The sequence below is a fragment of the Rhamphochromis sp. 'chilingali' genome (genome assembly GCF_963969265.1).
Source record: "Rhamphochromis sp. 'chilingali' genome assembly, chromosome: 16".
Lineage (NCBI taxonomy): Eukaryota > Metazoa > Chordata > Actinopteri > Cichliformes > Cichlidae > Rhamphochromis > Rhamphochromis sp. 'chilingali'.
Genome location: NC_137943.1, coordinates 26141450 through 26154044, shown reverse-complemented (window position 1 = coordinate 26154044; position 12595 = coordinate 26141450). Strand labels below are relative to the sequence as shown.

At 36.5% G+C, this 12595-nt stretch overlaps 1 protein-coding gene across 11 annotated transcripts in view; it reads left to right on the top strand.

Annotated features, from left to right (window-relative positions):
- The window catches only part of piezo2b (piezo-type mechanosensitive ion channel component 2b), a gene marked incomplete at its 3' end in the record, with an annotated part of 92996 nt that overhangs the window by 37611 nt on the left and 42790 nt on the right, over window positions 1-12595 (top strand). For 8 of the 11 annotated variants that reach the window (XM_080861969.1, XM_080861971.1, XM_080861974.1 and 5 more), the window contains exons 9-18: window positions 356-469; window positions 1152-1187; window positions 2930-3047; window positions 4073-4242; window positions 6779-7015; window positions 7711-7831; window positions 8198-8391; window positions 9697-9845; window positions 11036-11209; window positions 12151-12192. In XM_080861969.1, coding sequence (XP_080718095.1) covers window positions 356-469; window positions 1152-1187; window positions 2930-3047; window positions 4073-4242; window positions 6779-7015; window positions 7711-7831; window positions 8198-8391; window positions 9697-9845; window positions 11036-11209; window positions 12151-12192 — 1355 coding nt within the window. The remainder of the gene's footprint in view (window positions 1-355; window positions 470-1151; window positions 1188-2929; window positions 3048-4072; window positions 4243-6778; window positions 7016-7710; window positions 7832-8197; window positions 8392-9696; window positions 9846-11035; window positions 11210-12150; window positions 12193-12595) is intronic. The other 3 variants (XM_080861972.1, XM_080861966.1, XM_080861970.1) reach the window with 2 other exon arrangements.

The following is a 12595-nucleotide window of genomic DNA, read 5'->3' as shown; positions in this document are numbered from 1 at the left end:
AAATCAAGTCCAGACAAAAAAATATAGACTGTACAATAGTCTTACCTTCTTTATTATTGATTTATTACAAAAATGCAATTGATTTTTGTCTTTAGTGTTCATGGTAGGTGCTGAAAATGAGCTTAACAGCTCCTCTTTAAATAACTTCTTGTGCATTTTTACTTCGTGGTGACACTCTCGTCAGGGACGCTAACTCGGTTCATCCAAGTCCTCCTCAGTTTCTTCCCTCACAGACCGTAAAACAGTGTTTTCTAGAAGCAGATTGAAACCATAACTCTTGAGAGTATCATCTCCGTTGCACAACAGCGGAAAGATTCACATCAAACACGAAACTTCTCTATCTGTGTTTTTTCAGGATGACAAGGACGATGATGTGTGCGAGGAGGAGGAGCTGGGCAAATCATTTATCTCAGCCAACAGGAAGCGGCTGCTGTGGTGGGGATCACGCCAGGGCACAGACGAGAAAAACGTACGTCAGGGTTAAGACACACGCGGACACAAGCCACTCAAAGTATTGATTATTATCATTATTTTTCTACGATGCCGTCCTTTTAAAACAAACCGGATAAAGGTTCAGAAACAGAGAAAAAATAATAATATTTTTTTAACTTTGTAAGCGAGAAAAAAACACTTGTTTCTTTTTAACGTTGTCAGAACTGATAACAAATGTTGTCCTGAAACACTTTGATTCAGTTTTACGATTCAACAATAACAGGCAGTCTTAATAAAGCAGAATGGAACAAATCAGTAATATTAAAGTTTCAAATAACAATAAAAACAACTCTATTAAACTCTAACGTCAAGCTGCAGCTGTTGATTGTTTCCTTAAACTTCCATTTGCTTCATCTTCATGATAATCGACTCATCCCTGGAAAGATTTCAGACCAAGACACTTTGCCTCTCTTGCACACGCACGCTTATTGTGACCTTGTTCCTACATCAAGGCCCGTACGCTGTCTCCACCGTTGACCTCCTGAGGTTTAAAAGCTTTCAGGGTGTGCAGACGCAGATGAGTGATGGTCTCGATTTACAGATTAGCAGCACTCGGCTTTGTTCTTGCTTATCAACCACTATAAAGAACACGGAGGCCTTTGACTTCAGCAACTCATCGATAACACACCTTGCCTTGTATGCTCTTTTTCTCCTCTTAGCTCCTCTCCACCCAGGATGGAATCAGTACAACAGAGGTGCGGGTTGTTCTGGATGTGTCTTAAATCTGTGCATTTTCACCCCTTTTAGTCTTGCTGCAAGAAAGGAAATCGCTGCAAAGTGCTTTTCACACTGCATCCTCATTGAACGGGGTTCCTATAATTTTTACATCCTGATTGGTTCTGTTAATCGAGGGCTTAAGTAAACATTATATATACATATGTTGGTAACCTGATCTACCTTTATCTTCTCAGTTGAAAAGCTGTGCAAGTATTTCTTAGTTGGAAATGTTGGAAGAGGGAGTACCTGTACAGCTTTTACAATACAAAAGTCACAGGAATTATATCTGATGAATATTGATGATATTTAAAGGTTTGGTTCTTATTTTTAGACTCTCTTGAACACCCATTGGTTAAAATTTAGATTGAGGGTACTATTGCCTCCACTTTGAACTGTCCTCCTGTTCATATCAACATTGAATAAACATCTCTCAAATCTTTCAGCATTTATAACAGTGGAACATGAATTAAATTTTGAAAGTCAGAGTGCAAGCGAGTACATTAACAATTATAAATAACAAATGTTTTATGTTGCGTGGTTTGTTTTGTTATATTAGTATCAGTATTGGTCTAAATCTGTTCAAGGTTGAAGACGTCTTAGTACAAAAATGACTTCTTTATGTGCAACATTTGAGCAAGAGAAACATTGTTTGCAGGAGCACAGAAAAGTCATTTTGCACCAAACTCTCAACTTACAGCATTGTCAGTCTGCTGAGGCCTCACATTGTTTTAGGTAGTGATTTTTTTAGACATTGTTTCTGCACAGGAAAAACTTACAGCTAGCATTATGAGGGGAAATTATTACACTAGTACATACGTGCATTTGGCTATTTTTTAAAGAATTTACAGGCCTGTCTGTAGAAAGCACAATTTCTCAGATAGAGGACTGATGTTTTGTTTCTAGCTTCTCATATACAGAGGACATAATAACATTTTAAACTTAACAGTAGGCACCTGAAATTTTTGCCTAATTCTATTTAAGAAGTTTTTCTTTCCCATGAAACCTTTTTCAGGCAGATCTGTGATTGTCGGATGGGAATTTTTTTGTTTGTTTGTTTTTTAATTTTAATAAAAGGCCTACAGCCCACATTGTATTTCAAAAACTACAAATGAGTAGAGATCAAACTAATGACATCACAATGTGAGAATGCTGTCACCTATCCACCACCAGCACACCTTCTAGGTTATCACAGCTCTATTTTCTCTTGATAACTACTTTAGTGCGGCAACAGCTTATTTAAACAATGTATAGCTAACAAAAATTGAGTTAATGAAGTTTAACAAATAAAAATAAATGGATTTTAATGTATATCACATCAAATTTGACATTCTACAGATACAAATATAATATGGATGTTATTCATATATTTTGATGAGGATAATCATCCATTGAAAAAATATGAAAGCCCTCGATCAAAGTAATTTTAATTTGATTTCATTTCATTACATTTTTTTTTTTTAGAAAAGGGGTTGTATCGACTTCAAAAACCATGCAGTGTGAAAAGTAGAAATCGTGCCTCTATTGCCCAACAAAGCCAAAGTGTGGTAACTAAATGGCTAAAGTTTCCTGTGGAAAAAAACAGTGTCCAGTATCAAACAACATTAGTTACTCCTCTTTGCCTTTGTGAGGCATGCTAAACTGTTGTGTGAGCTCATAACAAAAAAAAAAAGTTCGGCATCTACTGAAGTTTATTTGTTATTTATTTAAAAATGATCTGCAGGCTGTGCCCACTTCAAACGGGACCTCCTTTGAGTTTGCCGTGACTGAGAATGGACCAGTCTGTCGGGACTTGTACTCAACCCCTCAGTACAAAATGGACCAGCCCAGTGATGGCACAGGTGAGCTGTTTATTCATTCTATTATGAACATTTCTAGTCTGCAGTGAATCTGTAAAATAGTGCTGCTACCACATAAAACATTCAAAATTGTCATTTTGATATTAATCATAAACACCTCTATTCAAAACTGCATGTTTTATTTAAATTTGTTTGATCATGTGAAACGTTTCAGTGTGACAAAGATATAGAAAAGGAGAAATCAGGAAGGTGGTTGAATTCCACATTTGTTTGTAAGGGTTTAATTAAGTTTCATATGCTTAGTTACAAACGCTAAATAAAATATAGAGTGTAACAGTAAATATTTTTTCTGATTAAATTAACTTTTTTAGGTTTAAAAGTTTTTTAAGTTAACTGTGTGAGGAATAAATTGTCATAATCATAAAGTGATTGGAAGTAATTAAGTACCTTTGATGAAGTTTTTACCAAATATGGTAAAAACTTATGTATGGTGTATTTCCACCATAACTTTTACAAATAGACGATGCATGTTATGCAGTGAATTCAAATGTGCACAGTTAACAGTACATAAAAGCAGCAAAGATGGCTTCAAGATAAAGTAAATTATCTTTCACATTAAGTGTTAAATACATCTGCTACTTCACCCTTCCCGCCTTCATTTTGGTTTTATGTTTCACTTATTTGCAGCCGAGTTCACTGAATTGTTTTAAAGGTTTCCTTCACTTATTTTAGTTAATATAGTAGTTATGAGGTGAGATACTTAATAGCCTGTGAATATGGTTGTTTAATGTACTGAGGAACTTGTAAAGTCTTAAAAAACTTTTCAAGGGACATGAAAAGGAAAGATAGGGAAAGTCTTATTTGGGTTTCTGCCGAGTTACTTTAATGTGTAAAATCTGAGGTGTTTAGAGCTTTTTGCAAACTAAGAATCGAAAGTCAGAATCTGTCTTCTGTGCTTTGTGAAGTTAAACTCTCACAGTTGCCCCCAACTTTATGGAAGTGCAGTAATAGATCCACACAGTTCCACAGTAGAAGTGTTGTAATGAGCTGTTTGTTTGTCCAAACAGAGAAGAAAGAAGAGTGTGTGTATGAAGTGTGTTTGCCCCCGGAGGAGTCATCTGTGAAGGAGACCGAGAGTGAAGAGAATATAATAAAGAAAAAAGGAGTCGGTGCGATGGTCAAAATCTTCCACTTCATCATGAAACAAAGCTACATCGGTGCTCTCATATCCATGATGGTGAGCAATGTTGAAAGTCAGTGCTTAGTTTTGCTTAATAATATGAATGAAATTTTAAAAATATACATCTTACTTACTTTGTCGTTCCTACTTGTTCTCTTAAAATGCGCTTGCTGTTTATATGAACAGATTAATTTGACATTCAAGTTTTATATCCAGAGAGTAACAGGCCCAAACCCACAAACCTGGTGGAAAAATGTCGTTTGCAAAACACTCCTGCCTGCTCGATCAACATCAATGCCCTTGAGCAAGGCACTGAACCTCTTTCTGCTCCAGTGGAACTACTGGCTGGCTAGCAGTAGGAAACTGTGGCTTTACTGGGCAGCGTCTATGGTTGCGTGTGTGGCAGAATGCAACCAAAAATGAGCATCTGTTCTCAGTTTAGACATTCCTGGAGTAATTTTTTTTTTTTCTTTTACAGAAATACAAGTAGCGCTACTGTTTGTTAAATTGTTGTCATGTCACGACAGCATATGTTGCTCCAAAATATCAGCGTACTTGTCAGAGCTAATGGCGCCTTCACAGAACTGCAAGTTAGCGTTCCCAAAGGCACTGACGCAACTCCAAACGTTGCTGGTAACAATCTGTCCTTTGCTCTGGAGTGCACAGCCTGATTTTACTAAAAGAGACCAGAAATATTGATTTGTCTAACCACACTGAAAGTTACCACTATGTGACAGTCCATCGCACCGAGCCTGAGAAGCGGACAGCTGTGTTTTGCACGATGACATTTGCAAATTTTAGCCTAACTGGCACTGGCACTTCTGTTATATCGCCTATAGATAAAGATTTGTGATGAGAAATGAAGAGTGGGTGGACAGTCAATCGGAAAGCGGCTGAATGTAATCTGGACAAGATCAGCATTAGCCAAATAATACCACCATGGATATGTGGTGGTAAATCTACTACACCACTGTCCCCTGATGCTATAGTAGATTCAACACTATTGGACAAAAAGTTTAATTCCAAACTCACAGACAGGCATATATTGATCAGTATTACGGTTATGTCAAAATCTATATAGATGCATCTACCAACACAGCCAACCACAGCGGGATAGTATCAAAGCAAGGAAAAGGCTCAGTGATGGATTATCAGTTTACAGTAGAGTAGAATACGGCAGACAATTGAAGAAAGGTGGCAAAAGCAACGGGAGGAAGAGAGGAAAGGGCGATGGGTTTACAAAATCCAAAGCAAAACAGGAGAAATGAGAAGCGCAGAAAGGAACAGGAGAGAGGAGACAGACATGTTATTTTTAACAGGAAAAAAAACATGAAAATATATGAAAATCTGGCTGCAATAGAGAAGATGAAACCATAGAAAATGTTTTAGTGCATTGTCAGAAATATGATGCTGAAAATGAATCGCTGATTCAAAAGCTCAGAGATATGAAAGTGAGACTGGACTTGGTTGATTTATTTCACAAGAACTCGAAAATTGAAAGTTATCCAGCCATATTTTGTTTTTTAGGACAGATTCATTTGTTTGGGAGGATATTTTTTTGTATTTCAGTCCACACCAGTTGTTGGTGGTAATGCACCATTTCTCTGTTTGCCAACTCCCAATAAATAATAAAAAGGAAACACAAGAAGAAAAAAAAAAAAAAAAAAAAAAAAAAGATTTGTGATGTAGCACAGACAGATTGTGTCTTTGATCTCTATGTAAATAAATTCCTTCAGAATCCTGAATTCCTGAAATCATTGAATTATGTTTTTCACTACGAAAAATTAATTATTCAAAAGTCTTCCTACTTTTCTTTGAAGAATATTGTTTAAAAACCTTTTTCTCATCCATTCATGGGAAAATGTCAGTGCTGAAAGGACTAAATGCTGCTTTTATAACAAATCATAGTTACCATCTTCTAAATACATCAGCAGTCTCAAGTTGCATAGTTACCATACTTTTTGTTTTGTTGCCATTACTGTTTTTTTTAATTTGCGTTATTTATTTTAATCAGTTAGTTTAGCAATAAATTTGTTCAAATACCTGTTAAATAATTTAAATGTTACTGTTTTTATTGTTATTTAACAGTAAGTTAACAATCTGTAATTCCAAACTTGACACATGCTGATACACCAGTGCAAATCTCAATTTTTGGGAAGCCATAGACAAGATCGTTGCAAAATTTTTACCAAAATGTTTGAGCATTAAATTGAAAATTAAAAAAGTTATTGATGCTGTTGCTTCATTACTTTGTCATGTTATGCATTATAACAAACGTACACATTTTTAGTCATCTGTGTTTGGATCTCAGTCGTCTTTGCGGGTCTGAATAGTAGAAACTGATTTATATTTAAAAATAAAATTAAGCCAAAGTAACGAATCATTGTTGTATTAATTCTGTCAGAAGTGAAAAACGGTTTGATGATCATCTGGAAATCTGCTTCTCTTTGTGTTTGTGTATATATGTGTGTTTGTGCGTGTGGTTTCTGCGCCAACGCACTATTTCCGAGCAGTAGTCATATTTGGCCTTCCTTAGTCATTCATGACTGCAGCATTTGTTGTAAATTTTTCTCTCCAATTTGTTTGTCTCCAGGCGTGGAGCATCACATACGTCAGCTGGCTGACGTTCGTCTTCCTCATCTGGTCCTGCCTGCTGTGGATGGTCCGTGATCGGAGGCGCTACGCCATGCTGTCGTCTCCCTTCATGGTGGCCTACGGCAACCTGCTGATAGTTCTGCAGTACATTTGGACTTTTCCGGACATGGATTACAGCAAAGTCAAAGGCTTCTTTGTTGAGAAGAGAAACCCATTCCACTCACTTTCATCTAAGGTTTGGGAGTTCACATTAGCCAAACAACTAAACCTGACATTTAGCTTGACAGCCTGCAATCTTGACCACGTAATATGGTTTAATATGTGCAGGGATTTAACATGTACTCTGCATATGCTGCACCAAGCTTTATTTTTTAAGATTCTGAAACAATCTCGCTAACAAATTGTGTCTCTCCACTACTCGGTTAATAATATAAGACAGTGTAGTTATGCAATGTGCTCCTGAAGAAGGTCAGGTTTTAGTGTTTTGACATGTGTTGGAATAACTCTAAGGCGTTCAGGTTTCCAGCTACTGTACTTGACCTGATTATGTCTGGAATGAGATTTTATGATTTTATGCAACACACAAACTTGGAATTACCGTAACATATTTTTTAAATTACTCACATTTCTGTTGTAGTGCAGAGCGTATGTGTTTATTAATTTAAAGAGTGAAGATGCATTGCACTGTATTTCACACCTGGGTGAAAAATGATGGCTAATGATGTTTATTTAAAGAGTTGATGCAGACAAATTTAGACAATCCAAGTATAGTTTACAAACTCATGTCTGATTTACTACATGCAGTATACAGAATATCCTCTTGTGTTATTTTGACCATCAGTATTTTTGGTCCCACACAGTTAAAGTAAACTCTGTGTGATTTGTTGTTTCATCTTTTTGTTTTTTTTGCTCCTCGTCTTTTTTAAAAAGGTCCTTTGTATGCTGACCTTCTGGTTACTGCTGAGACAGACGCTTACAGAGAGACAAGAAAAACAAAAGGAAGACAGCACTGGTCTCTTAGACGTTCATGTAGAGGATCAGAAGAAGCAGGGTAAGCTCTATGCTATTATTTTGTTGTCTTACAGTAGTATATACGTAAAGAGTTTATAAACTCTTTACGTATGTTACAATAAACTTAAACTTATTTTAAAAAATGCTTAGGAAATATACAAACTTTGTTAACAACAATGAAAAACATGAACAAATATCTCTTACAAGTATTAGAATTAGCACATAATGGCATTGGAAAACTTATGATAGAGACTTTTAACACTGATCAGCAATGTCACTGGAGATCTTGGGTGGGCCCAAAGAATTTTAAAGAAGAAGAAAATATGCCTTTATTCATTCATTAGAAATGAAAATCCAGAAACAAATATGGTCTACTAGACTGAAAAATGCAAAACTGCTTTTACAGAGGAAGAGGAGTCTGAGGAGGGAGGGGAACAGGACCTCATGCACGTCCTTGGTAACATGGTGATGGCTCTGATGGTCAAATATTGGATCTACATCTGCGGTAGCATGTTCTTCATCGTCACCTTTGAGGGACGTATCGTCATGTACAAGATCATCTACATGATGATGTTCCTCTCCTGTGTGGCGCTATACCAGGTACGCACCGAAAGGACGCCAAGTGATTGACAATAAACATGCTGACGTTTCTATTTGAGATGTACAAGTGCATCCCAAAAAAATGGAATATTGTGATACATTTATTTATTTTTTGTTTTTTGTAATTTAATTCAAAAGGTGAACAATGACAGTGTGTATTCATAGCACGTAAGGTGAAATATTTCAAGCCTTTAATATTAAAATTTTTATGATTACGGCTTTAAAAATCAGAAATTCAGTATCTTAAATTATTAAATACGAAATTTCAAGTTTGAGTAAATGACTATCCAAAAAGTTAATATCTTGGTCTACTACGGTAGAGGCAGCCTAGATCATGTGGAAGCTAACTTGACAGTTTTCCATATGGGTCTTCGACACCCTTCTTAATGGAAAGTTGACTGGAAGATAAAGGTGCGACAAGAAAAGGTGCTCAAGGCGCAAGGATGTTTGTGCAGACATCAGAAGCATCTTACTTGGGTTAAGGAGAGGAAGAAATGGACTGGTCGTCTGGTTACTTTCAGATGAAAGTACATTTCTCATCATGTTTTCAATTTCCACTCTTCCCCTACTCGTAAACAAAACTCTGAGACACTTAAACTCCTCCATCTTCAAGGTCACAGCAGCTTTGACAAAACATCAGTATTTTGGGAATAAGGATCAGTAATGACTTTTAAATGTTTTTGGCATTTATTAAACAACCATGAGACACATAATTCACAACAAAGGATTAATATAAACTGTAAAGTGAAATGTATTGTCATTGTATTTGATGGAAATGATGCAGTTTAACATTCTTCCAATTTAGGGAATGTAATTGATTTTCATTCTGCTAAAAGGTCAATGGACTAAAGATATAAAACCATAATACATATGCATTTAACAGGGGGGAAATATACAAGGCCAAGCATACTAACAGTGCTTATTATAAAGAATTGCCTTCTGTTTATGTGTATAAACACATATTTATTATTAACATTTGGGGAATATGTGGGATGTTTAAAATCGTGATCTGTATAATTGTTTTCGAAGCCTTCCAAATGTGGCGACCTGTGAAATAAGGATATTTAATGTTTTGTTATAATTTTTGGAGTATATATTTGAAGTGTAGATATGAATATGATGCCATAAACGTCCCAAATTCAATTTCCCAAACACAGAATTTGCTGTCATTTGTTAAGTGAGTTCATAAAGTATGTGCTTTCCAGGTTCGTAGCACATTTTGTATTCCTAACTCCCAGCAACAGCCAGAGGCAGACTGAGAAGTCACATAAATCCAGATGTCCTCTTCTAATTCTTGTCATGAAGGTGCACTACGAGTGGTGGCGAAGGATCCTGAAGTACTTCTGGATGTCGGTGGTTATGTACACCATGCTGGTTCTTACAGTTGTCTACACCTTCCAGTTTCCAGAGTCAATACACACCTGGGGTAACATGACAGGCCTGGATAAAAAAGGGTGAGCGCCACTGAGCAACTGCCGGTCTGAGCGGCAGGATACAGATTCACTGCCTACGTTTCCCAGAGAGGCACAGCTTATGGCTTAGTCATCAAACCAACTGTTTGTCTTGAGCTTTTTTGTTTTGTTTTGTTTATTTTAGTAGCTTTGCCCTGCTAGCGTAGCAAAGCATATGTATAGTGGCTTTAGTTGGGGATGGAGGAGAATTTTAGAACTGAATTCACAGATGTCTTATTTTCTTTGATTTCTTTTAAGTAGATATATAGGTAGATATTCATGATGTTACCTAAAAAATCTATTACAAATTGTAGTAGTTCAGTTCTAGTAAAACTACTTTAGTATGTATCTGTTCTTCCAATTTATAGAGCATAGTTGCCTCACAGCTCTTGAAGATGAACCTGCATATTTTAGTAATGAAAAAAGCTACAGGAAAGACTGAAACTATTGTTTCTTGTTTAAAGAAATATACCTACACACTACCTCAAGTAGTATACTTAATTATGTTAATATACTCAGCCATACAAATATAATCAACTATAGTTGATATGTGGTTGTTAAAAGCCAATAAACAGAAAATGATATTGTTACAGTGTGCCTGATTAGTCGTGACAGCTGTGTCCAGGGGCACTATGATATACTGTTTTTCTGTAACAAAACCATTTTAGTGGTTATGTATATATTTATTTATTTATTTATTTATTTATTTATTTATTTATTTATTTTCATTTTTATTTTGAGTTTGGTTTGAGTAAGTTCAGATTTAGTTTTCAGACCTCCCAGTCTCAAACATAGGTGCCAGTGCCTCGTCACGCTTGCTGTGTTGGCAAATTTGACTAAATTACCTTAAGTACTTTAACTATAATTACAGTGATTTAAAGGGTAAGGGTCACATTTATGTGAGAATTTCTTTACATTTTCACGTAAACGGAATAAAGTCTTTTGGTTTAAGGTCATACTGTAGATTGCTATGATGTCACAATAAACCCCCAACATATAATTATTACAAAATGTTATATAAACACCTGGTAGTATTAGATGATGAATAGATTAGATTTTATCTACAGAGTCAATATTCAGCTTCGCTGTGCTCAGTCTTCCAAACTTCAGCAGTTCTTCACACAGTAACCTTGGGAGTGATTTAAGCTTAATCTCACAGTTTTCTGTTTCCTTTGAAATGTTTGTGAATGCAGTCTGGAAGCCCTGGGCTTGAAGCAGTTCGAGCTGGGCGAGCTGTTCATCAGGATTTTCATTCCCACGTCCTTCTTGCTGGCGTGTATTCTCCACCTGCACTATTTCCATGACCGCTTTCTCCAGCTCACTGACCTCCAGGCTGTAGTGGCTAAAGAAGAGAGCACTATCTACAGGTGAGACACATGCTGCTTTTTTTCAATTCATACTTATAACAACAGTAAAGTGATGGGAAGTTGTTTAGATATAGAAATGGTAGAAAATTTGGTTTTATGGGGTTATCGTGATTCAGAATCATTGTAAGTACATTTTCTTTGCTTTGAAACTAAGTGTCTTTTCTCCTTGTAACTTGGAAGCTTTTGGTTTGCTGTAGAGCCCGACCGACACCAATACCGATATTTGGTGATCTAAAAATCCGAAATATCGGTCAGTATTTTGCTTTGTTTCATGCACACAAACAGATTTCCCTAACATTTATTATGTGTAGTTTTTTACAATTTCATACCAAGATAGTGCAGAATAAAAATAAACTTGTTTTATTGTGGATTAATTGTGGAGAATAGTGCCCTCTGTTGCACTCATAACATCGCTGAAGGGTGTTTCCCCTTTTTCCTCTTTGCTTTTTTAAATTTTCATTTATCAGCCAGTAAATGAAAATGATATGCCTGATATATCGGAAAATATTGGCCCATGCGGTCATGCAGTAATGCAGTATATTGGTCATCTGATATATCAGTCAGTCTTTAGTTTGCTGTGCCGCCCCACCCCGACTTCTGCTTGTTACATTTTGTACTTCACAACTCCAGTGCAAATTGATTAGTAGATAATTATTGCAATAAATTTCCACTACTCACGAAGTATGCATGTAAAACCCAGTTCATCCGCTTTTATGTCACACCTTGTTATACGGCCGCTGTAACCTCATCGGTCATTGCGTGCTGTGTCGTGCAGCTGTGTGTCATAACATGCACATTTCACAGTCTGCGGCATGGGTCATTTAACTTTAGCTTTGTTTTTGTGGATTTTGTTGTTCTGCTACCACTTGCTCAGCTCTTCTTCCCTCTGCTTCTCTCCGTCACCTGCTGCTTTCTATCTTCTCCGCCTGTTTCACTCACAGCCACGCCAAAGTCAATGGGCGTGTCTATTTAATCATGAATAGGTGGGTATTTGCTCGCTTTCTGTAGCATCAATCACCATCCCATGTCACCTCTGAATCTTAGCGTTTTCTTCCTTTTGCAATACATCCTCAGCACCCACAGTGACTTACCCCTCTTACCTTGTTTTTGATGGTATTTTATTGAGAATCTGAAATATCTTGCACCTGAAGATCAGGTATTTTTCATGACATGACTGGTTTTCTTTTTTGGGGTTTTGGGGTTTCTTTATTTTGCCTGTAGCCTCCTCTTATTTGGATTTTCTATGTTTTGTTTTTTAATAAAAAATGTTCTACTTCTGACAGGCAACAAACTTACTCATGCATGTTTAAAACTGCAAAAAGTTCTTGCTCCCCTCCACTAGCTTTACACTGATCCACACCCTGATCTATGCACTGAACCCCAGAA